General features: G+C 33.3%; 1 protein-coding gene across 1 annotated transcript; it reads left to right on the top strand.

The window, feature by feature from the left end:
- The first annotated feature begins 4,115 nt into the window (after positions 1-4,115).
- Positions 4,116-23,319, top strand: LOC120085535 (N-terminal acetyltransferase A complex auxiliary subunit NAA15-like). The gene is given in 28 exon segments (XM_039041555.1): positions 4,116-4,383; positions 4,798-4,876; positions 5,021-5,103; positions 5,200-5,349; positions 6,562-6,677; positions 7,268-7,373; positions 7,540-7,611; positions 8,026-8,141; positions 8,909-9,041; positions 11,303-11,380; positions 11,520-11,573; positions 11,734-11,804; positions 14,929-14,983; positions 15,073-15,168; positions 15,518-15,646; positions 15,776-15,858; positions 15,954-16,184; positions 17,081-17,180; positions 17,182-17,214; positions 17,292-17,342; positions 17,344-17,400; positions 17,480-17,611; positions 17,867-17,923; positions 19,502-19,599; positions 19,676-19,734; positions 20,074-20,185; positions 20,285-20,385; positions 22,513-23,319. Coding segments are annotated over 28 exon segments (2,691 nt in total). The 5' UTR covers positions 4,116-4,332; the 3' UTR covers positions 22,701-23,319.
- Positions 23,320-25,868: the final 2,549 nt, after the last annotated feature.

Here is a 25,868-nt window from a genome sequence, read left to right as displayed (position 1 = left end):
ATATCTCTCTGACATATTTGGATTATAAATCATATCTATAATTAACCACTATATATTAATCTCATTAATATAAAATTCCTTCATTTGATTTAAGCAATTCAAATCATTCCTCGTTACTATCATTTAGTAAGCTAACAAGGGAATCTTATGGATGTACAGATTATAAGCTCCAATGATATGAGATTAATTAATTAAATTCTTTAATCTAATTAATCAATATTCATTAACTGTCGAGCACTCCATTCAAGATCGACAGTTGCACTCCTCGCACTGTAGATATATTTTTGTGTCTATGGATATAACTAATCAACAGAGCGATGTAAATTCCTGTCTGGAAAGCAATCAGGTAAGCGAGCTCATAACTACAGTTGGGTCAAAATATCGTTTTACCCCTACAGTTACATCTAACATTTGCCTCATTGTTCAAGGCCCATGACCAACTATTAAGGGAACAATATATCTACTTTCCCAAGGAATTTGAAGGAGTGAATTCCATATTGTGTAGTTGTGTTCCTAGTTCCCTAATCAGATAAATCCCATAAATAGTACGGTTATTGAATTGGCCATTATGACCACTCTCATCCATACAGATCAAACGACTGCTGTCATAAACAGGAGTTCACAACTCACTCAAGATCGAGGTCAAGTCTCTTATGGCCATCTGAAATATTAGTTTCTTTAAGTAACGGTATTATAAAGAGAAACTAATTATTTTATAGTCCGATCTATGTATAAACTCCTTTATACAGGATACCCCACTCACATGTCTTTACATGAACAATACGGTTCATATTATTTGTAATACTTTACATCAAATGTAAGAATTACAAAGTGGGTCGTATTCGCAGTGTTACCAGGATAAGACACCTAACCTTCATTCATTTACTGCAAACCTTTTAGGTTATTACTTGAACATGAACCACTTGTATGTCTCCACATACATGTTTAAGTTTCATAAAATAATCTTGGATATTAGTTTATTGGATTGAACTAATGCAGTATAAACATCAAATAAAATACCTCTGATTTTATTAGATAAATAAATCGTGTTAACAAAACTACAAACCACGAGATACACTAGATCTAGGACATTAATCCCAACAGCACCACACCCTCTCTTGGCATAAGAGGGGTTTGGTCATAGTTAGACTATGACTTATTGTTCATTAGAAGGATCAATGGTACTTAATGGGTTAGATGTAACTACAGATACAAAACGATAATTTTGACCTAGTAATACTTATACGCAATTTGTGAAGGGTCAACATACCATTGACTGGTTATATCCAATGGACACAAAAATATATCTATAGTGAGAAGAGTGCAACTATCGATCTCTAGTAGAGTGACTGACAGTTAATGAAAGTTGGTTAAGTTAATTAAAAAGTTTAATTAATTAATTAAGTACCATCAAAACTTCAATCTATAGGTTCATAAGGTCCCCTTGGTAGCTCAATTGAGATTATTGAGAATCGAATTAATTTTGGATTAATTTGAATTGTTCAAATTAATTGAGAAAATTAATTATATATGATACAATTAATATGATATATTTTATACATCATAATATAGAGTTTTATTTGAGATGAAATAAATATTTGAATATGATTCAAATATTAGTTATATGAATATGCTCATATAAATGCTATAGGTTAAATTTAATTTGAATTTAATTCATATTAAATGTTATAGGTCAGTGAGGGGGAGGGGGGATTCTTCTTGATTTTCTCACGCACATAAGTGGGTATGCTCTCAAGAGAAAAGTCTCTATAAATTTTTTTTTCTCTCTCTCTCTCTCTCTCGAAATTTTCATTCATTCTCTTCCAAAATTAAAAAGGTGAAGACCATCCCTCTCACCGAGACTCACCTTCGAGAATACCAAGAAATTTGATCGGTGGTGTCCAATTTGGGCGTTTGTTGTGTTTATGCAATTAGTAGGAGAGGATTACGAAGAGACTTGTCTTCAAAGGTATTTCCAAACCTAATTTCCTCGTTTATGTTTAGGAGCATGTTGTTGTTTTGGTTTTTTTTAATGCACATGGGTTTCATATTTTGAATTTTACGTTTTTGTAAAATTGTAAAAATGGGATACGATCCGCTTCTGCACGGGTGTTCACACATCTTTTACATCCTTCAATACTCTAGTACTGAGGTTATCTTGGATGCAGATAGTTCGCTTCGTGCCAATGTGGGTGATTTCCTGTGTCCTAATGAGACTTAAAACTGGTCTTCTACCTATAGGGATCTGGTTAACCTTCCCGTGTAAGTATATTTAATTAACGCTGAGGTTAGGCAGGATGATTGTATAATCTGGCTCCCTTGTTGTTTCTAGTGTGCCTTTTTTTAAAAAGGAAAAAAATCTTAGATGCATCCTTTGTTTTTGGGAAAATGTTTCTATGCATGCTTTCATTTCTTGACTCTTGCTATTCGAGATTAGTTACAGACTTGTGATCATGTTAGACGATGGTGTTTTGATATTTTTAATGACTATGTTTATGCGTGCCATTTATATGGATCATATGAATCATTTTTTAATTTATTTTAGTGTTCTTAGTAAGGCTACATGGAGGGACATGCTTTTGTGGGGTACGCGTTCCCATAGGATATCGTATTGGGGTATTATACTTGTTTGGATTTGCCACTTTAATAAAGGGAATCAACTAAGTTTTGAGGCGCGATGTCTGGAGAGTTGCTTGGTGTGTTGTTCTTTATCATGTTTTGCACGATTATAATAGGCGAATCCATGGCACCTCTTTACGTCCTCTTGAGTTGCTTAGTCTGGATATTCAGTTTGAGAATTTTATATGTTGTTCTAAGTAGCTGAGGGCTTTTCTAGGAACGAAGTGGACTTTTATCCTTTGTACCTTCATCCTTGGGTTGTAGGTTGTTTTGTTTGTTTGATTGGGCTATTTGGTTGCTTTGTTATATTGTTTATAATGTTTTGCTGATATCTTGACCACATACTGGGGAGTCTCTCTTTAATAATACATTACCTTTGTTAAAAAAAAAAAAAGTCAAAATGATCACACAAAACATATATATTAAATATATATAGATACATTGTGTCAAAATTAATTAAAATGTTGTACTTCTAACACAACATTGTAAGGATTTTGTAGTTTTTGGGTACCATGTATAAGGACTTATAAAAAATTGAAATAATTTGTTAAATTATGGTAGATTTTATCCACATGTAAAACTATAGCGGTCACATACACGTGACTTTTAATTTGTTTAGTTCAACAACACGTAGAATGAAATATTTGAATGTCTTAATTATTGACTACTTTTTTGTACCTAAGTTTTATTGTTATTATTGTCTTGGACAAGTTATAGCGTATGGAATTAAACCTCTGACCAATATAGATAGACAATTTTTAAACCAATTGAACTAAACTATTTTTTGGCCTTAATACTTATTATTTGTTTGTTTTTTTTTTTCCCAAATGTAATTGCAATATAAAGAAGGGATAACTTTGCCAACCACAAATTATTTAAGTCCCAAGGTAACAATTCGATTTTTAGTTTTTGAAATTAAGCTTATGGATATTCCTTCTACTTATAAATTTCTTCCTTTGATATTTATATTTTATCAATATTTTTAAAACTCAAGTCAAAATTTTGAAAAACTAAAAAAAGTAAATTTTTAAAACTTATTTTTGTTGTTGAATTTTGGCTAAGAATTTAAGTTTTGTAGGTAAGAAAGGTACAAATAATTGTAAGAAAACGAGATTGAATATGTTTAATTTTTTCTTTTTTAAAAAAACCAAATGGTCCGAGCATTAGTATTCTCAAAGAAGATCAAAATTTTCTTCATGACAAAAAAATTACTAAAAGAATATTGATGATAATAAGAACAAAAGAGATTATTTGTTGATTTGGCTGTTTTCAAATATAAAAAGAACCAAAATAAATAAATAAATAAATATATATATATATATTGCAGTTATTCCATTTAAAACCATTTTCTTATCCAAAATTGGTTTTTGTCCCCAACAAAATACAACCCAAGACTTGAACACAAACTATTGGAGGAAGTTCACGCGCGCATTGTAATGTAAATTACAATTTTGCAAATATAAATCTTATTCCCTAAATTCATATATTCTTTTTATTCCTTTCGGTCAATATTTTATTTATTTATTTTTTTCATCTTCTCCTTCCCCGTAGGGTTGCAGCAGATAAACGCCACCACTCCACACCCACCTGTCTCTCTCTATAAACTCACAACATACAAAGCTTCAAGTTCTTTTTCATTTCATTTTCACTCTCATTTCTTCTCTCTGGTTCTCTGTTTCTCATCCTCTTCCCCACCTCCCTCTCTCTGCAACAATGGGTGCGTCACTTCCACCCAAGGAGGCCAACCTCTTCAAGCTCATCGTCGTAAGTTTATCGATTGCTTTCTATCTGCTTCATCATCATCACTTTAATCATAGTTCGATCGAACTGAAATAGTTTTGCCCCCTTTTCTTCTTGTCTTTTCTTTTTATTAGGACATAAACCCTAGATTCCCCCTCCCCCCCCGAACTCTATACTGGGTCTGTGTTATTTCATTGAGAAATGCGGGGAATAATGGAGACTTTGAACATTCTTATTTCATTGGAACTAGTGAATAATAAAGCTAGTTTTTATTATAATTGTGTCGTTTGCTACTTCACTGGTTACTACAACTATGGCGTGATTTGGTCATTTTGTAGTTGTTATGATATTCGGCAGCTGTTTTATTGATCAATGTTTGAGGGGTTATTGCAATGGTTAATTGAGTATTGTGCTTTTTTGTTCTTACCTTTGTTGTAGAAATCATACGAAACAAAACAGTACAAGAAGGGCCTGAAAGCAGCTGATCAAATATTGAAGAAGTTTCCCGAACATGGAGGTACTTCCAACTCATGGTTAATGATTACTCAATTTGAATTTGTATGTAGCATCCGGGCCAAAATGTTGGACTAGCACTATTTATTATTTTCTATTTTTGTAATTTTTAGTATCTCGAATAATTATTATTCCTCCATGATATCAGAAACTCTATCCATGAAGGGTTTGACATTAAATTGCATGGACCGTAAGGCCGAAGCATATGAGCTTGTTCGATTAGGATTAAAGGTTTGTGTGTGTTTTTCATTGTACTCGAGATCCATTGTCTTGTAATAGGTGATTTATATCTAGTTCTTGGTCATCTAAGTTCTTGTTTTGATGCAGAATGACCTCAAAAGTCATGTTTGCTGGCATGTTTATGGTCTTTTATATCGTTCGGATAGAGAATACAGGGAGGCAATTAAATGTTATCGGAATGCCCTGAAAATAGATCCTGACAATATTGAAATTTTGCGTGATTTGTCGCTTCTACAGGTTTGAACTATATCTCGTGCTTTAACCTGTGGTTTTCTGCATTATATTTGTGCAACACTGAAATATTCTTTGTTACTTCTGAATCTTGGTAACAGTATTTGTTTTTTTGGTAAATTTTCAGATGATAATTTGAGCTATTATTATTAACAATTATAAGTTTACAAGAGCTTCTGTGCTTCTGTTTGACATTGAGAAACCATACATTGGTAGACTGAAATTTACAGGAACTAATGATCCAATTGAGGTTATTGTTAGGGAAGTTTATTTATTGTATAAGTAGTACTGAACGGTACCAAACCTCTGACAATTGGACTTTGGACTTGCCCAAGTAGGGTTTTATTTTTTTTTATTATTNTTCTCGCATGAGCATGCAATTTCGGAGGACGGGATCGAGATGACCTTTGCTACTAATTATTTGGGTAATTTTATTTTTTTTAATAATAATAATAATAAAAAAAAAAACTATATGCATTATTGGCTGAGAAAATCACCCATTGGATTTCTCTCTACTAAAATTTGTGGCTAATCATTGACTTGGCTGAAGCTTCCACTTGGTGCTGACAGCTGACATACAGATGTAGAAGGCACTGCAATTGCTGGATGAATAACACAAATTTGTGCTGAAGTAACTATAAATTTGCACAGACTCCAAGCTAACAAAAAGTATTAGTTAGGCGGTGATCAGAAGTGATGAAGAGGAGTTTAAATTGGGTGCTCTAGCTTTTGTCCATTTAGAGAAAAGTAGATTTCTAGTTGGGAGTTGCAACAAATTGAAGCAATAAGGGAGTGGACCATGCTGACAGATAAATGCATGAAATCTTTTTCATCGGAAACACAGCCTCGGATGCATCTAGAATTCTTGACATTTTGATGTCTTTTTTTGCATTTGTTTCGACAGTATAATGTATGTGATATTTTAGCATTTCTCCATATCCTCCTCCTTAGCCTCTTAATGCATATATTTCATTTTGTATGTATTATTTAGAGATTTTGTCTTGCTAAGTTACCGGGTCTGGAACATGCATAAAAGGAAAGTCAAATTGTATGTTTTTGTGGTATCTGTTTATTGGAGCACATCCGGGTGATCTCTATTTTGATGTGTGCCATCTTATTTACTTTTTCATTATGATGCAATCGTTTTCCTTATTATTTGATTTTTTTTGGAGGTATGATTTTTTTGCTCATGTTTCTTTCTTACCTATATTGTTGTAGGCTCAAATGAGAGACTTGAAAGGCTTTGTTGAAACGAGACAACAACTTTTGACCTTGAAACCAAACCATCGCATGAACTGGATTGGATTTTCTGTTGCTCATCACTTAAATTCAAAGTATAATCCTATCTGTTTGACTTGTAATTATATGTTTTATAGTTGTATCAACTACTTTGGATAGCCTCATAATAAGACATTCATAATTTTAATCCATTTATTTTACTATGTATGAAAAATGTACACAAATGGGTTTTTCTAATTTTCTATTATAAAAATTCCACGTTCGGAAAAAAAGAAGAGAATTTTAATCACCATCCCCAGCAATGTCAGGGAAACCTTTTAAGCTCACATACCTTCTCAGAGAGCTCCTGAGAATGGAAAATGCCTATTATGAAAAAATTTAAAGCTAATAATAAATAACAATTATGTTCAATATGGAAGTTTTGAAAATAATTAGAAGTGTATGTATATATATTTTAAATAGATATTTGAAACCCCGGCTCGGGGGTTGAAAACCTTGTGACTTTAATATGATAGACAATTCATTGTTCTATCTTTAGGCTTAAGTAGATGTTTCACTATTCTGGGTTTTTATTTATGAAGGTTGCCAGATTATTTGACTCAAGTATTTATTTATTTATTTATTTTTTGTGTACTTAAAGAGTAATGCACTTGGTTTTCTGCTTAAAATTTTTGGTCACTTTTAGTCCGTCAAAAGCAGTAGAAATTTTGGAAGCATATGAGGGTACCCTTGAAGATGATTATCCACCAGAGAGTGAACGCTGCGAGCATGGAGAGATGCTATTGTATAAGGTTTTCTCTTTAATGAATTATATGTCTTTTCTATAAACAAAGTAATAATTGCGTTGGCAGTTCTAATTTGATGAGGTTTCTATACATGTCACAAGGTTAAACTTTGTTGGCAGTATTTATTAGCAAGTTTAATTTGGTTGATAACCCATTTGTATTCTTCTTTCAGATTTCTTTGTTGGATGAATGTGGCTTTCTTGAAAGAGCTCTCGCTGAGTTGCACAAGAAAGAGCTGAAAATTGTAAGTTGGTTTCGTCAATTCCATCTCATTGGGTTCTTAAACTAATTTTTTTCCAGTTAACATGGGGTGATGACCAAAATTTTGCCCATCTTGTGTTTTTGTTTATTTGTTTTTAAATATTTGTTATGTGTAATGTATGCTTCTTCTTTTTATTATTTTTTTTAATCATGGAATTAGGCCTTGTTAGTCTTGTTTTGGATGTTTGGTATCTTGTAACTTTTGAATTACTTTAATTATTTGCTAGGTCTTATTCTTTTGGATTGAAATCTTTTTTTTGTATAGTTAGCTTTCATATACTCACGTTCTCAATGGAAGTTTGATTTCTCGTTAAAAACATTTGTCTCTCTTGCCCCAACAAAAAAAGAAAAACACAGAGTGAGAACCCGCAATACTAACCTTTCTGCTCATTTACAGGTTGACAAATTGTCTTACAAGGAACAAGAGGTTTCTCTGTTAGTGAAGCTTGGACATCTGGAAGAAGGCGAAAAATTGTACAAGGCGCTACTTGCCATTAACCCCGACAATTACAGGTATTAGATGGCTTTGATTTTCTTCATTGATTTCTAGGATTTCGATCTCCTGCTGCTGCTTCTCTTTGAGTGAAAAGATCTCAACCTATATGGCTTTTATGGAACATCAAAAGATGGACAATCTATTTCTTTGGCTCTGAGACACTGGTGGAACATTTCCTATTACATAGGCTGATAGTTTTCATATTTAAACATCGAGTTAAATTAGAAAGAAAGGCGATCATTTTTTCCCTTCCTATTTTTCCTTCTCTCTATAAGAGACTAACAGTTTCTTAACATCTTGAAAAGCCTCAGAAGATAAGCTGGCATAGTAGTTATCGATGTGGATGAAAAAGTAAAAAAACTTAGCGTGATTGAGTTCAAACCATGATGACTACCTACTTAATATTTAATATCTTATGAGTTTTCTTAGCAATCTAATGTTGCAAGGTTGGCTTCTATTTCATACCATCTATGAAATGACCATGTTTCGTATAAAAAGAAAAAAACTAATTTAGTAGGGTTGGTAGTAGTCTTGTGAGATTAGATGAGACATGCACAAGCTCGGTTAGAGTCAGACGTGTAAGATTAGTTAAGATACGCACAAGCTGATTTTAACTATAATGCACACACACATTTCATTCCATTATTTATCATCAATATATCTACACGCTTTTGAATCTATTATCACATATATTTTAATGTGTGATTTTTAAATGAAGAATATGGCCTGGAAATTCATTTGATTAGGTTCCAGATGATGCTATTTTTTTCTTGCAACTGATTAGATACTACGAAGGGCTGCAAGTTTGTGTTGGGCTATTTTCAAAAAATTCGGAGTATTCTCCAGAAGAAATTGAACGGTTAGATGAATTGTACAAATCCCTGGGGCAGCAAAATGGGTGGTCATCTGCTGTTAAGGTATGCATCTTGACCATATTTTCAAAATTCTTTAAAGTTTTTCTTCCACTCATTGTGTAAATTTAAGGTTGGCTTGAGAAATATAACTGGCCATTTATAGAACTTGATATGACTAGAAAAGTGCAAGTGGATGTTTTGCACACTTATGTGTTGAATGATAACTTTGGCATGACATATTATGCAAAAATAAGTTTTGAATTAGTTAAATGTAGTATTATCGTATAACTTATTGAATGCTCATTCTTTTCCTTTGTATGCATTTTTCTACCTGGGCTAACTAAGCTGAATTTGTTATTTCCTTGTTACCTTATTTGTATCTTGGTAACCCTGTATGTCGTTAGGACACGACCCTAGAGTATCATTTCTCTAGAATTTGGTACTTGGTGAGGTCTAAACAGCAGATGAACCACGGGAGGTAAGGGCCTTATGTTCATTCAAACGATTGAGTAGAATCTCATTTTACCCTTTCAATCTTTTTAAAATCATGCAAGTTGTTAATAGGAACCTAATAAAATACATACATATGTTTTCCTCTCTTTTGGGGAAGGGCCATGACCACACAATTCCGGATGAGAATGGGAGAACTCGGGAAGACTTAATGTTATTTACTCGCTCAACAAGAGATCAATTCTCCATTTTCTATGACTTCTCACCCTAGAGCTTGGTCATTTGGTGTGTTTCTTTCATAGCCTTGTTTACTACATTGACCTTGTCTAGAAAGTTCTTTTGGTGGTGGAGAGATGAATGGAAGAGGAAGTCTTTAACATTGATGAGGAGCCTGGATTACTGTTTCAAAATGGAATGATGCTAGAGGAAACTTCAGCAACTATTCCTTTGGATTGTGAGTCCATTTTCAGTTAGTAGATGAAAGTTTTATGTGGAAGATTATTCTGAAATATTGGATGAAATTAGGAGATTTTTTGGACAAATCAGGTTGGTCGGTTCTACTACTTCAAAGAATTGAACGTCCAACCCAATCTAACCTAACCTACTATCGGTCATCGAGTAGGAGAAATATTGAAAATGAGATTTAATTGAAAAATTATAGGTATTAGCGAAATATTTTGTTTTGAACCCGAGAACCAGTCAGTTCTTTAAAAGTTTTGACCCTACCCCAACCAAGATATTGCCTAATCCAACCCAACTCTAATGATTTGGGTTGAGTTGGTCAAGTTTTTTTAACACCCCTGTGTACATGTTAGTGATACGACATAGGAGCTTGCTTTACACTCTCAATTGAGTGATACGACATAGGTTCTTTAAAAGTTTTGACCCTACCTCAACCAAGATATTGCCTAATCCAACCCAACTCTAATGATTCGGGTTGATTTGGTCAAGTTTGTTTCACACCCCTGCGTACATGTTAGTGATACGACATAGGAGCTTGCTTTACACTCTCAATTGAGGGGAAGAGGAGGCTTCTCATGGCAAGCATGTTCCTTTACCATGTTATGTGGAATTTGGTTGAGGAAGAAACTAACAAGCACCTTTTATTTTAAATTTTTTCCCCAAGGGTGCGGGTGTTTAGCCCACTTTTGTGCACCGACATGGATCACGGATCTATTATTTTATGCAATATATTCTTTTTATTATCTACAATTAATATTCCTTATTGTAATAGTTTGTCAATCTCGTAGTTGTATATCCGATGAGTGGCCATCTTATGTTTGTTTCTGCTCCTCTTAATAAAAGATGTTTCTGTTATTTTTCTTTGAAACGGATGAGGAACTTTTCATTGATATAATGAAAAGAGCAATAGCTCAATTACAATGGGACAAAATACAAAGAGACAAAATATCAAACCAAAGCAAACAAGAACTGAAAACTGAGGATCAGTAGGTGCACTTGGACATCTCAACTATGTTGACACCCTCGTAGCACCCTCGTAGCACCCTCATCATTTCCAATATGAGATACAAGAATTTAGAGGATACGAATGAACTAAATCACTTGTCTTGATTACATAGAGAATAAAAACGCGTTCCAATTAAGACAAATATCCTGGATAGAATAATCTTCAAAATGCTTGGATTGTGAGTGGAGGTAGTTAGACTTATAGAGAAAAGATGTTTCTGTTATTAAAATAGAGAATTCCTCTGTTAATGTTTCTGCACGTTATTGTAAATTAGTGCTTTTTGTGGATAGTTCAGTTGTCATTGTCCTTACTGTTACTACTGTTTTACTTGTACTGTTTCTGTTATTATTGTCCATCACGTGATCTTTCCTAGTTTAAGTTTCTTGATGAAAGTGGTTCTTTGCAGAGAATACCACTTGATTTTCTGCAAGGTGACAAATTTAAAGATGCGGCTGATAATTATATTCGGCCTCTCTTAACAAAGGTATCTATGTTATGGCTATTCATTATGTTCGTTGGTCATCTTAATTTGTACTGGACGCTGGAATTCAACGAATCTGTTTGTTTGTTTGGTTTTTTTTTTTTTTTTTTTAAAAAATTTATTTTTAATATAAATTCTTCAGGGAGTTCCTTCTCTGTTCTCTGATCTTTCCCCTCTGTATGATCAGCCTGGAAAGGTTAGTTTGCCCAATCCTTTGTTTTTTCGTTTTTTTCGTTTTTGTCTTTAAAGAATAGTTTTGGAACCCTTGAATGGGATTTTCAAACTGGCTGTATTGCTTGAGCAATCATCAACTCATGTAATTTTTCTATTGTTCCTTCCAATGAATTCTTGTTCAGGCTGACATACTAGAGCAATTAATTCTTTGGTTGGAGCAGTCAATCAGGTCAAGTGGTCAGTACCCTGGCAGGTAATATTTCTCTCTCACTCTCTCCTCTCCTCTTTTGAAGATAAACAGAGAAATAGCATTCCATTTATCAAAGGGCCACTGCCAAAAACCCAAGGATAGAAGGGGTAAGTCATCCCTCCAACTGAAGGAAGCTTACAAAAAAACCCTGCCACTTGAGTGTTCGAGATACTCATAAAAACTCCATTTTTCTTCAACTCTTATACACCACTCGGAAAGTGCAATGACCTGCCTTGGCTGGTTGATAGACATCATTTTTAGAAATTCAGTAGATCAAAGGTGCAAATGTGTGCATAAAAAACAATTTCATTGATTGAATGAAATTATACAAAAGGCTAGATCCATCCAATGGGATTACAAAAGAATTCTCTTAGGGGTGTTTGCACACAGGTTCGGAATCGAAAGCCTGGGACTTATTTTAAGGGGCTTTTCTTTTTTGCCCTGAAATGAATTTTACCCATGATGTTTGCATTTAATAGCATTCTTAGTTCATCCGTTAGTTGTTCCATTAACTACTAATGGAAAGCTAACGTGACAAGTATTTTTCTTATAGAAATATTACTAATTTTGAGATATTATGTTTAAAAAACTTGTTTTTATTTTTAATCATGGGTCCCTTTCTTGTGCATTGTATGGCTTTATTTTGTTAAGATGAGTCCATCTTTTGTAATTAATCCTCTTCTATCCTTGGTGCTATTTTTTTTAAAACAAGAAGCAACTTCTCATTGATGTAACGAAAAAGATTGAAAGTTTAGGAGGTTATCCTCAGTGCTGATTGTGGAGGGCTTCTTGTAAACTTGGCAGATATTCATGTGAATTTCTAGATCTGCTTTCATATTATGATGCAATCAACGAATCTTTGTTTTGTTTAAAGGATTTTGGATCAAGTACATGATCTAGAAGCTTAAAACAACAATTTCTAAAGATTTCTTCAAAACTTTTAGGCTTTGTCCACTTTGGTGATTCCACACTAGGCATACCTCGAAAACCATAGCAACCAACAACAATGATCCAAAGAACCTTTTACAACTTTGAGACTGTGCAAATAGGTTCTGAGTTAAGAAGTCTTAGTCGTTATTGAGATGAGACTCACCGAAGTTTAGCCAAGGGAATATCCAGTTTCCTATTTTATCTTTTTGAAATTAGTTTTGGTTTCTAAATTATTTTGTAATCATAATCTCTTGATTCCTTTTCTGTAACGTTTTGATGTATGGGTATATCTCATCTCTCCCTTCTTTTGCGACTCTCCTTTGATAATGAAAAGTTTACATCTCATTGAAAAATAGTATTGGTTTCTTATTCAAACAAAGATCCTCCAATTTTTTTTTTTTTTGGGGGGGGGGTTTTTTTTTTTTTTTTTTTTTTAATTTTTGGAAATTAAAAATAAAAGTTGGCCGAAAAGCTTGACTTTTGCTGTTGGGGGGGGGGGGGGGGGGGGGGGTTGTTACCAACAAAATTTCATTTGGAAAAACGAAGTATGTCATTTGGAAAGAAATGACAAAAATAACAGGGTGAAAATTATGTTTTTTTTCCTTCATTCAATTATCTTTTTGAAGAAGTAATTGATGTAAAAGTAAATATTGGAGAAAAATTATAAAAACTGAGAGTTGAAAACATAAACTTTTTTATCGTGTATTATCAACGCATAAACATACCTAGTTTATATTTTTATTGTGAGATAATTTGTCATATAGGAAAACCTGTATTTGGTTTTGAATCCTTTCAAATCTTTTGTTTTAAAACATTGCATCTTAGAAATTATATGTAAATACAGGAACTTCACATATTTCTGTTGAGAAAACAATTGCAATATTTGGATATTTCTACTATTTTTTTAAAAAAATTGTTGATCAACCTTTTCTTTTTCGAAGTGTATTATATTATCAGTATATAAACTTAACGAATTTTATTGCTCAAGAAAACCTTCTTGAATATCATTCAAAAAGATTTCGGAATGACCGGTATTCCACTAATTAGTAACCCGATGTTCTAGGCTTTTATTAAATGAAAGAGAGATCCACTAGGCAAAAATAGTTGATGCAAGATGATAGAAGGGGAATGAATGATTACTTTTTTTTTGCCCATTTTTTTTGTCTTTGATTTTTAATGAACTTGCTTCATTTGTTATTTGGTTTTGATTTCTTTCAAATCTTTTGCTTTAAAACATTGCATCTTAGAAATAATACGGAAGCACAGGAACTTGAGCATATTTCCGTTTATGAAACCATTGAAATATATGGATGTTTCTTATTTTCTAAAATTGTTGCCTTTTCTCTTAAACTTTTGTACATCTTTGCTAACCCCTTTTTGCAAGAAGTTGCTTTAAATCTGATCAGTGGTCACTAGTGTGTGGTTTTTTAATCCTGTTGTTTTGGTGCATTCTTGCCGGCATCACTTTGCCCTCCATCTCCCTGTTTCCTACTATGGACCTATTTAATCTGTTCTATGACATTGTTGGAAATTTTTATGCTGATGAGTAAGCATCAGACAAATCTTCGGCTTCTATTAAAAAATGTTTCTATCTTTGGCATGGTATCGGGGTTACATCATCATTTATACCCTTTACTCCATGGACATTGATGATCTGCCTGGGATGGTGTTTTTTTTTTTTTTTAATAAATTTATTTGTATTATTTTTTTATTTTAAAATTTATTATTTATTTATTATTATTACTATTTTTTAATTTTTTAATTAATTAATTAATTAATTTTTATAACCATTAAAGAAAAAGAAAAAAACCCTTACCTCTGGGGGAAGGATGTTTATGATTTTTTTTTTCAATTACTGCATCATTTATACATGTTTCTAACCGACCACCCATCCGTTAACCAGTGGTAAAAGAACCATGTGGATGTACCTTATTAGGGCCTTTTTATGGAGTTTATGGAATGGAAGGAACAACCTCCTCTAGGGAAAGCACTCTCTAGGTTCTTTTTCCTGATATATATATATATATATGTACATCTTTCTGGAGCTTTTATTTTCTATCCTCCTTTTGATCAGTTGGAGAAATCTTTTCTTACTCCTTTGGTTTGGGCATATCTTTTATAAATTTCATACATCAATGAACTTTGTTTCTTATAAAAAAAAATGTGTTTCAAATTTTTTTTATGTTTTTTGCTACAGTACCGAAAAGGAGCCCCCATCAACACACATGTGGATTTTGTTCTTATTAGCTCAGGTTAGTGTTTGTCAGTTTGATGATTACTTTGACATTGCTTAAGGTGATTTTATTTCTTCAAAATATAGCTTACGATATTTTGCATTCAGCACTATGACAGAAGGGGCCAGTTTGACATTGCTCTCTCCAAGATTGATGAGGCTATAAAACACACTCCAACTGTCATTGACCTGTACTCTGTGAAGGTATTATGCAGAATGGGGAAAACAATGTTGGCTTTAATTTAATCAGGATTTCATAAAATGATTGGCAGATGACTTTTAAATATACACAGGCACTCGAACTATGCTAGAGAAGGCGCATTAACATTTCATACTGATGTATTAAGACTTGTAGGCTTGTTTAGATGTGATGAAACGTATTCTCAAAAACTTGGTTTTCATAATAAATCTTTTGTTGTCAATAATGATGATAGTGTTTCAAAACTTGTGATTATTATTTTCAAAACTTGGTTTTCATAATATCTTTCTTTATCTTTTAGTGATGCAGATTCATGTTTGATTTTTATTGTTTTTATGTATTATTATACCACAGAGCCGGATATTGAAGCATGCTGGTGATGCAGTTGCTTCTGCTGCATTGGCAGATGAAGCTAGGTGTATGGATCTGGCCGATCGGTACATAAATAGTGATTGTGTCAAGCGTATGCTGCAGGCAGATCAGGTTTTACAATGGTTTTCTTTTGCGTTTCAGCTTCTGCATTTTATATTGTTTCTGATGTACAGTCTAGTTACTTGTGTACTGTCACTGGGCTTTACTATTAATCTTTCCAAAATGCTGTCATACTTGAAGGTGGCCTTGGCAGAAAAAACGGCAGTTTTGTTCACAAAAGATGGAGATCAGCACAATAACCTCCATGATATGCAATGCATGTGGTTTGTCTCCATCTCTGTTTTGTCTGTCAACTATCCAATATCATTGTTCTTAATTTCAACTAAATTTTAACGAACTTTTTTTTTTCTTTTAAAAGGTATGAACTTGCATCTGGTGAAAGTTACTTCCGCCAAGGTGATCTAGGACGTGCTCTAAAGAACTTTTTGGCCGTTGAGAAGCATTATGCTGATATTACCGAAGATCAGTTTGATTTTCATTCTTATTGCTTGCGGAAGATGACTTTGCGTGCATATGTTGATATGCTCAGGTTCCAAGATCGATTGCATTCAGAGCCATATTTTCAAAAAGCGGCTATAGGGGCCATCAGGTGAAGTCTTTTTGTAAGACCTATTTTGTTTTCTTCCTCTGTTTGCTTCTTTTGACGTCCAATAGATATCTGGCCGTTGTTACTCCCCATCTAAGATGCCATGTACTGATATACATAATAATATGTCATTTCTATGAACTGGGACATGATGGCTAGGATGTGACTATCAAAATATATTTCTTTCCGTTCATTTTTTTATATGAACGTCTCTTTCAGTTCATTTAAATTTTACACACTTCAATGCTTTCATGTTAAGAAGTCTATGTCCTAGACGTAATGTATGAGAAGGTGAATAAACTAATAATTTATTTCTCTAATTTACCTTTTATGCACGCCTTAAAAAGATTATGAAGATCTAATACATTGTAGGTTTATGTGTTCAACACGATTGGAAACTGAGAAGTTTCCAGAACTAAAATGATTGTCCTTGCTCCTTAATTGCTAGCAGTATGTGCATAATTTTAGCCAGACAGCCCCACGATTTTGTTATTTTTTAAAAATAATAAATTAATGAATTTAATGAGACTTGATGTTTTGTACGCTTACCAAAAAAAAAAAAAAAATAATGATAATAATAAAAAAATGATTCTGATCGTCGATTGAGATTACAGAAATGTTTGCAAATAATGAAAGGTCACTTAAACGGATAAAAGAAACATTTACACCACTTGGGAGCTGTGACAAGTATAGTCTCTACAAACTATCAAGAGATTTTTTCTTTTGTTTGTTAGTGCTTCATTTTTGTATTCTTTCTTTTCCACTATTTTGAAAAAGTTTACTTGGTTTCTTATCTTTCCCTCCTAGAAAAATGGAAAACTGTCTGTAGTTTTTTTTTCTATGTGGTTTGCCTTCTCTATTTTTTTTGTTTTAACATTTTATTTTAATTTGAGATGCAGATGCTATATCAAATTATATGATTCTCCTCCAAAATCAAATACCGGAGAGGATGATGATATGTCAAATTTGCTTCCTTCTCAGAAAAAGAAGATGAGGCCAAAGACAAAGAAAGGCTGAAGCACGAGCTAAGAAAGTATTGTGATTTATTATTGTAGCTGTTGTTGGAGGCTCTCTCTCTGTTGATTTATAATATATTCTGTTTCATATTAGGAGGCAGATGTGAAAAATGAAGAAACAAATAATTCCGGTGTCTCTCAAAGTCGGGAAACGTCATGTCAAACCTGTTGATACAGATCCACATGGTGAAAAGTTGGTGCAGGTTGTTCTCTGTCTGTGTTTATTGTTATGTGGGTGGTCGGGTTGTGAAGCTCCATAAATTTCATTTCATTTTCATATAGGTTGAAGATCCATTACTGGAGGCTACAAAGTACTTGAAGTTACTTCAGAAGCATTCTCCCGATTCCTTGGACACACACGTACTTTCTTTTGAAGTAAATATGAGAAAGCAGAAAATTTTGCTTGCCTTTCAGGTAAAGTGATACGTTTCCAACACAGACTCTCCCCGCCGCCCCCCCCCCCCCTCCCCCCCCCCCCCCCCCCCCCCCCCCCCCCCCCTTTTCTCTTCAGAATAATTGCCCTAACTGCGGTATAGGAGAATTAATTAATTTTGCTGAGTGATCTTTTTTGCGAAAAATTGCTCCAGCTCTGCCTTAAACCTGCTATTCCTTCCTTCTGTTCACAATTTTATTAGAAATATTATAATCTTCGCTGCTTCTTTCCTGTAGGCTGTAAAGCAGCTTCTAAGGTTGGATGCGGAACACCCAGATTCACATCGTTGTTTGGTATGTTGCATGTGATGTGATTAGTCTCATAGCTACTTGGAGGCTGTTTGGTTTTCTTTCTTTCCTTTTCTTCTTCATTCATTTTTTTTTTTCCGAATAATTTTAATTTTAAAAATAGAAAAACAAATCTTTATTTTTAAATTCAATATTTCAAAGTTATAGATTAACAAAGCTGCTGTTTAAATTTTTTTAAGCACCCATGACAACCTCCAGCGAAGATCTTCATGGCTAAAAATCCCTTCAAGCTACTGTATTTCGTGCAAAAATGTTGGAACTCTCAGCCACCTTTTCAGCTTGTGTACCTTGGCTAGGTCCTTTGCGTATTTGATTCTGAAGGCTTTGGGATCTCGTCTCCATCATGCTTTGGACATCCCTTTCAAGAAAGGAAAACAAAATCCTTGGGCTAGAGCATCATTTGGGCCTTTTGTGGTTCATTTGGTTAGAAAGGAATTCATATCTTCACCGATAAAGAGCATGATACTTATCTCTTCTCTTCTCTATTATCTACCTTCTCGGTGTAAATTGAGTTCTTCCTTTTTAAGAAAACTTTATCACAGCTCATAGCCCATTGAAATAATTTTTTGTAATCCTCTTGATAGGATTTTCACACATGTTGTAATTTCATCCAATTAATGAAATATTTCGTAGAAAAAAGATAAAAGAAAAACACAGCGAGGTTTAGAAAATGGAATGAGAAAGGAATTTGTATTTTTCTCGTAACTCATAGCCTCTTGTTCTAAGCCTCTGTCATCTTCTACTTTTTCCCTCCAAGCATTCTATCCCTCTCTCTAGGCTGTTATCCCTTTCAACGTCTCTTATCAAGATAGACAAGAGGCTTCAACCTCTCCATCTTCCACCTTTTCCCTCCAACATCCCATCCCTCTCTCTAGGTTGTTATCCCTTTTTCCCTCCATGGTTGTTAGCCCTCCTCCCTATATTTCTGGCAACCTATTATTGACGAGATAGACAAGAGATGGTTTGGCTTAGTGGTTAATGAGGGCCAATGTGGATGGTAAAGGGTTGTCAACCCATGGTGGCCACTTAAAAATTCAATATCCTAGGAGTTACTTTGACAACTAAATATTGTGGGCAAGACACTTGTGAGAATAGTTGATGTGTGCACAAGCAAGTCTCTTTACACTCATGGATATTAATATATATATATATATATATATATACATACAACTAGCCATCAACCTTCTCTAGTCTCTCTAAACCTCCTTTCTCTTTCCTTAAACATCTTGTATGTCTCTCAAAAATACAATTCAATCTATATCATTTTGATATTATATTTTAAAATTTCAAAATTTACGACTAAACACCATTTATCTTTCTGAATCTTGGATTCAAGTTCCAATTTTCATATTCTGCTACCACATGCGCTTTCAAGTGTTGTATCTCTTATTTGGATCAACTTCTTTTTTTTAATAAAAAAAATTTTAAAGAAAGAAAACAATATCTTATTTATAGATGTATCATTGTGTCTGAAAGAGCTTATATTTGTGTTTTCTGTGTGTGCGTCTTTAACATGTTTTAATGTTTGTGGTTTGTTTAAAGCTTCTATGTATTTGTGCACAGATCAAGTTCTTCTGCAAGGTGGACTCAATGCCTGCTCCAACAACTGATGGCAAAAAACTTGTTTGGAGTGTCTTAGATGCAGAGCGTCTTCTGATCAGGTTTTAGAATTTCTGAGTTACACCTAATATTCATTCTATGGTTTACTCTAAATGGCTTTATCTACTCCTACTGCAGTCAGGTGCATGAAAGATCTTTGATGGAGGCGAATGAAGTTTTTCTTGAGAAACACAAAGGTTATCATCCACTCAACTCTCAAATTTCCTGATAGAGTAATACTGAAGTAAACAAAAAAGCCCACTCCCGGAAATACTACTACAATTTTCGAACATAATTCGTAACTCACCAAAGATTCACTACAAAAATTGATTTTTGACTAAGAATAATTGTTCAAATGTTTGGAAAGAGTAATCTAAGGGGCCACTTCCTGTCGGCATGGTTCATAGCTCCATGATGTGCTTGGATTCACATATTCATCAAGCAATGTGTTTGCAGCTGTGCTTCTTAGCCAAATGCTCCATAGATGTATTGTGTGCTTTTTATAGCTTCTAAAACAATCTTTATTCCCGTTGCAGATTCCTTGATGCACAGAGCTGCAGTTGCAGAAATGCTAAATTTATTAGAACCTCAGAGAAAATCTGAGGCTGTCAAATTGATTGAAGAGTCAACAAACGGCATGGTGCCAAGGTTAATTCATCCTCCCGAGTCCTTTCATTTTCTGTTTATACTGGATGTCTATATTTTTAGCTTTCCATTTGTAATGGATTTGAGATCTTGTTTTATTAGGAATGGTGCACTTGGGCCAATTAAGGAGTGGAAGCTGAAGGAGTGCATTGCCGTTCACAAGCTCCTGGAAACAGTCCTTATTGACCATGCTGCCGCATCAAGTAAGTGTACTAGATCCCTGCCAATTCGTGTGTGCAATTGTTTTTTAATTTTGAACTAATAGTCCTAGTGTGGACTGCTAAAACTTTGAATGAATTTATGTTATTGGCTAATGATATTACATGTTTATTAAGTTAATTATATTCATTGTTTAGGATTTCTCTTATTTTATTTAGTTGTTCCAAAGGATATGATCAAGGTCCATAGATCCACTACATAGGATACACCAGTGCAGCCCGGGAAGAATGCACTTGACTGCAGGCCAATATGTGGTCTTTTCTAGCCAAGCAAGATTTTTGACCTTTTTGGGATCTTCCCATTGAAGGACAACCAAAACCCAAAATAATGAAGGAAGAGATTACCTGAGGATTAAACTTCATAGTGGAGTAGATGGTACAGCTGTTCAGGCAGGAAGCATGGAACATAACACAAAAGAGACGGCCACCCACAAAACAATCTTTCATGAAATACAATACAACCAAGAATTCTCCTCAAAATAAGTATTCCAGCTATGCTCGATAGGAATAGAACACCTCACAAGTTGAGAAATTAAGAACAGGAATCTCATCATTAGTAAAAGTTGCCTCATGCCATTATTTATCTTCATCTCATCACCAGTAGTAGTTTCCATCAGAATGAGTTGGCAACTTTCAAGATCAAGCTGTTAGACCCATAACCAGGTTCAGTATTTATTATACTTAAATAAAAGATCAAATGGTTTTATTTTGGAGTCTTGATAGTAGCCTCAGAAAATGTGTATGTGGTGACAGAAATGGAGCTTTGAGCAGACTATTACTTGTGAGTGGAATATTGCGTTTTTGGACCCGTGTCCCACTTAATCATGTACATCCTTCGACGGATTTTTTGTGCTAACTTGCTTCAGAATATTCTTCCAACCAGGAAGCCAAGAGCCTTGGTTGTCTCATTTCCTCTTCCAACTTTTCACGGCAGCAATCATTTGTATAATCGATGAAGTGCTCATAAGAAGGGGAGGTTGGTTAGATAGTAGTCTCAAAATGGAATGGAAGTATTCAAATGAATTGTTTGCGGGAGGGAATTTTGTTTGAAGCCTGAAATCAATATTTACTTGTTTTCCCAACAACATATAGATGTTTGCCAGATCTTTTTGACAGGCTTTTTTCTTCACCGTTGGTAGGGGGCATTTGAGTTGAAAGAAATGACAGCTTACAGAGAGGGTGAAATGTCCTAAAAGGGTGATTTGAGATATATTAGTGTGCAAGTCATCTGTCCTAGAGGGGAAGGGATTTCTTTCCTCCTTTTTTTTTAATGTTTGTATTGTGATGTAGTTATGAGTGTTAGTTATATTCCCCCAGCACAACAGTACAGTTACTCAGTTAGTGAGCGAGTTTTTGCTACAAATACAGTCTCACCCACCCAACTGGTTTGAATTTGTGGGTAGGAGGGACAACTTGAAAGCAGGTGGTTAGAACTACTTGAAATTAGTACGTGGTAATGAAAGATAAATTTGAAACATGTACCAGCTATAAAAAGAACCGTGGTAAGATTTAGAAGACAACATATTATTGAATTACCTACCCCACCCTTGACAAAGATGAACAAAGTTCAATTGACGGACCTGATTGATAACTAAAGCAATCGAACAGTGAAGCAGTGAAGAAATCCATATCCACTCGATAATTAGATGCTTCAGATGTTAACTGTAGGAACATCCTATCAAACAAGTGTTCTGCAATGTAAGTTTACCCATGTGCAAGAATTTGTGAAGGAAAAACTCTGAAGAAGAGAAATTAAACGAATCTGGGGAATCTGGTAGGATCGTAGGAGATGGTGAACAGAGGGTTTACCTAAGTTCGGAAAATTGTCATTGGACACAGACCAATATTGACATTGCGCCAATGCACTCAATTTCTTGAAGTGGTGGGTTACTACTTGCTACCTTTTCTGTGAACTGTAATGACAAACTTGAGTGCAAGATTTCTGACGTGGGTTACTGCAACTGACCAAGTTTATGTGGTGGCATACTGGCATATATATAAGCAGTAGATAGTAATTCAACATTTTGTGTAAAATTAGCATAATTTTGAGATTTTTAATAATTTATATATTCTTATCTTGTGTTGTGTGTTGCTTATGTGAATTCTACCTAGGATGGAAAACTCGATGTTCGGCGTTCTTCCCTTACTCGACGTACTTTGAAGGCAGCCTCAGCTCTGCTGTACCAAACTCAGTGAACAACCAAATATTCAAAGATGCAGAAAGGGTTGGTGCCAATCGAAGTGCCAACTCCATTTCGGATAACGGAAAGCTCGACGGATTCAAGGAGCTTACTATTTGACGGTGATTATAATGCCCAACATGTAAGGTATTGTTGCATTTGAAGGTTAAATTTTTGAGATGCTATTTGTGTCCCTGGATGATTCAAAAGCATCATTCGGAAAGCTGCCCAGAGTCTGTTAATTACCTGCAAAGAATCAACAACCACGGTCACATGCTAGGTTTATAGCTAGCTGTGGTGATCCGGTTTGTAGTTTGTTGAAGATCTTGTTTTGCTCTCGCTCTCTCTTTTTCTTTTTTCCCTTTTATCTTTTATCCCCTTTTTTTCCCCTTTCTTTTTACCCATTTGTACTTTGCCAAATTCCGACATGTATTCCTTCTGCAAATGTGTATAACTTCAGTTCCTAATTGGATTTGGAGGGTCGACATTTTCAGTTGCTCACAATTTTTGTAGATTCTAGACAAGGATGTTATATGGGTTTTGCTCCAATCCGATATCTGAGGTTATATTTTAGGTGAAGAGAGCTAGTTTTCTTTCCCTTTCTCCACATCCTCCATGGATACATCATCCTGCTATATACTCATACTGAACTTAAAATGTACTTTGTCGATTTTACTGATTGCGTTGTCATGTATAAACACCATATATGGAAAATTTTTGCGATGGAATTACTGATTTACTTTTTACTATTTGATTAATTTTTTTATTTATAGAAATATCTGTTGATATTAATATTTAACTGATATATCTATGTAATTGTATTTACGCCATGGACATTGAATTTTTAATCCTGGCCCATAGCCAAACTACATATTAGTTGTGAATTCTCCAACTCGATGAATTATAGAAAGCTACACATTAACTAATACATGGTTTGGCATTCATTCTGGAAAGCTATTTTAATATTTTTCAACCAAAAACATTATTATTATTAGTGAATTTGACATTTGCAGGTTGATGAATTGAATTTCAATCTTTGAAATGGTAATGGGTACTATATCTACCAAATTTTACAAAATTGACAAAATTATTTGTTTTTGATATATTTTTTTTTTGAGTTCCTCTTAGTCTATGCTAATTGAACTATGATGAGATATTGACTGACAAATCTCTATCATTAATATCTGATTTTATTTTTGATTGAATTAGGTTGATATTAAAGGGTGAATTCTAAGTTTTTTTTAATAGTTCTTGTTGCTTCACCAAATTCATCAAATTGATATATGAAATACAATATATTATTTTTTCAAATATGAGGTAGGAGGAATTAAATCTCATTGATAATATAATCACTATGTCAATTGGGCTATTTTTATTTTGGTAATATAAACAAAATTTTGGAACTCATTGATGTTATCGCAGGGAAGCAAGTTATGAGAGATGTAAAATAACTACGATAAACAGAACAATCAATGTAAGATTTTTCCAATGTTAGGCAATAACAACACATTGGCTGGCAACCCCCAACCCAACAAAATTTTCTTTATCTTATATATTAAAAAATCTTAAAACGCTTGTCCAACAAAAGAAAAAAAAAATAATTACAATAGGATTCTATGATCTTCTTGCATGAATCTCGTCTTTTCTTGCAATCTGTCTCGAATCTTGTTTTACTAGTGGTACATTTAGTTGGTTATAGGTTAAAATGACTTGTTCTAGTGCAATTTTGGTTTCAATTTTTGAATGATTAAAGCTACGTTTGACAGTATTCAATCACTTTTAAAAACACAGGTAATTTCATGGTTACTTTAAAAACACTTTTAATCAATACTTTGTTTTCAGTCTTATAATTTAAAAAAGGATTTATTTTATATATTATCAATTTCTCACCTAATAAAATATGTTTTCTATTTTTCATGAGTCAAATGCATCACTTTTTTATTTTTATTATTTTTTTAAATCTACCATATTGATTTTTTTAAAAAATAAATTATTTTCCTTAAAATTTAAAAATTAATTTATAGCAAACAAAATTTATCATAGTAAACAATTATTTAAAATTTTAAATTACAAAAAAATTTAAAAGATGGGTTATAAGTCTATTTTAATTATTATATCTAAAATGAGATTTTTTTTTGTATTTATTTATCAAACACTCTAACCTACTCTTTCAAGTTGAAACTGATATTTTACCAAACACTACTTATTCTTTTTATAGTTGAGTTTTCTAAAAGCATAGCTGTCAGCAATTATTTTAAAAGCTACGACAATTCCAAATGGAGCCTAAATTTAAGATTTATGGAAAGTACATGAACTAAAACTAAATGATTGAAAGTACAATGTCTAAAATTGAACCAGGTTCAAAGTACAAAGACTAAAATAATATTTTTGGACCTTGTTTGATAATGATTTCATTTTTGGTTTTTATTTTTAGAAATTATGTTATTTCCTCTCTAGTTCTTTATTATGGGTTTGAAATTCCGTAAAAAAAATATTTGAAATAACAACAATTTGTTTATTTTTTTTCAAAATTTTGTTTAGATTTTGGAACAGTTATTAGAAAATAAATAGCGTCATTAACTTAATTTTTAAAAACAAAATAGTTATTAACGAGGGGGTGTATTTGATTTTAAGAGCTAGTTAAATGGTTGACTACTTGGTCCAAAGTTGCAACCTATATATATTAAAAACTGCTTTGTATTTGAAGACACTTTTTTTGTCACTTAAAATGAAATTGCCACCATTGTTTACATCAAATTACATAGAGAGAGAATTTTAAAAGAAAAGAAGAAAAGAAAAGAAAACAATTCCCAATTGATTGATATACAAAACTCAACATCAACTTATGAAAACAATGAATGTTTTATAACATCTTAAAACCGAAAATTCATGAAAAGGTAATCGTAAAGGTTTAAATTATTAGAAACATAAAATGACAAAAAAAAAAAGAAACTGAAAAAAATTAATCTCACTAAAGAAAAAAAATCTAAAAAAAAAACATCTTATAAAAGGTAATTCTCTCCTCTCTTTCAATGCTCTATTTCTATCATCATTTTTTTTTTTTTTTTTGCAAAAAGTATCATATAATGGCAGCAATATTTTCATCATACAGTCGTGATTTTGGTAAGACAATGAACTCAATTTTGAAGAAAGAACAAAGATTTGGAGATATAAATAGAGGTACTTTGCCATTCAAAGGTCATCCAAAAATTTGTTTAGAAAGGCTCAAAACACCTAACATTATTATTGCTAAGTCCACCATTGCAAGTAAGATAAAAAATTTATTTC

The sequence above is a fragment of the Benincasa hispida genome, chromosome 9 (genome assembly GCF_009727055.1).
Source record: "Benincasa hispida cultivar B227 chromosome 9, ASM972705v1, whole genome shotgun sequence".
Taxonomy (NCBI): Eukaryota; Viridiplantae; Streptophyta; class Magnoliopsida; order Cucurbitales; family Cucurbitaceae; genus Benincasa; species Benincasa hispida.
Note: the sequence above shows the minus strand (reverse complement) of the source record. Positions and strands in the feature narration are given on the sequence as shown.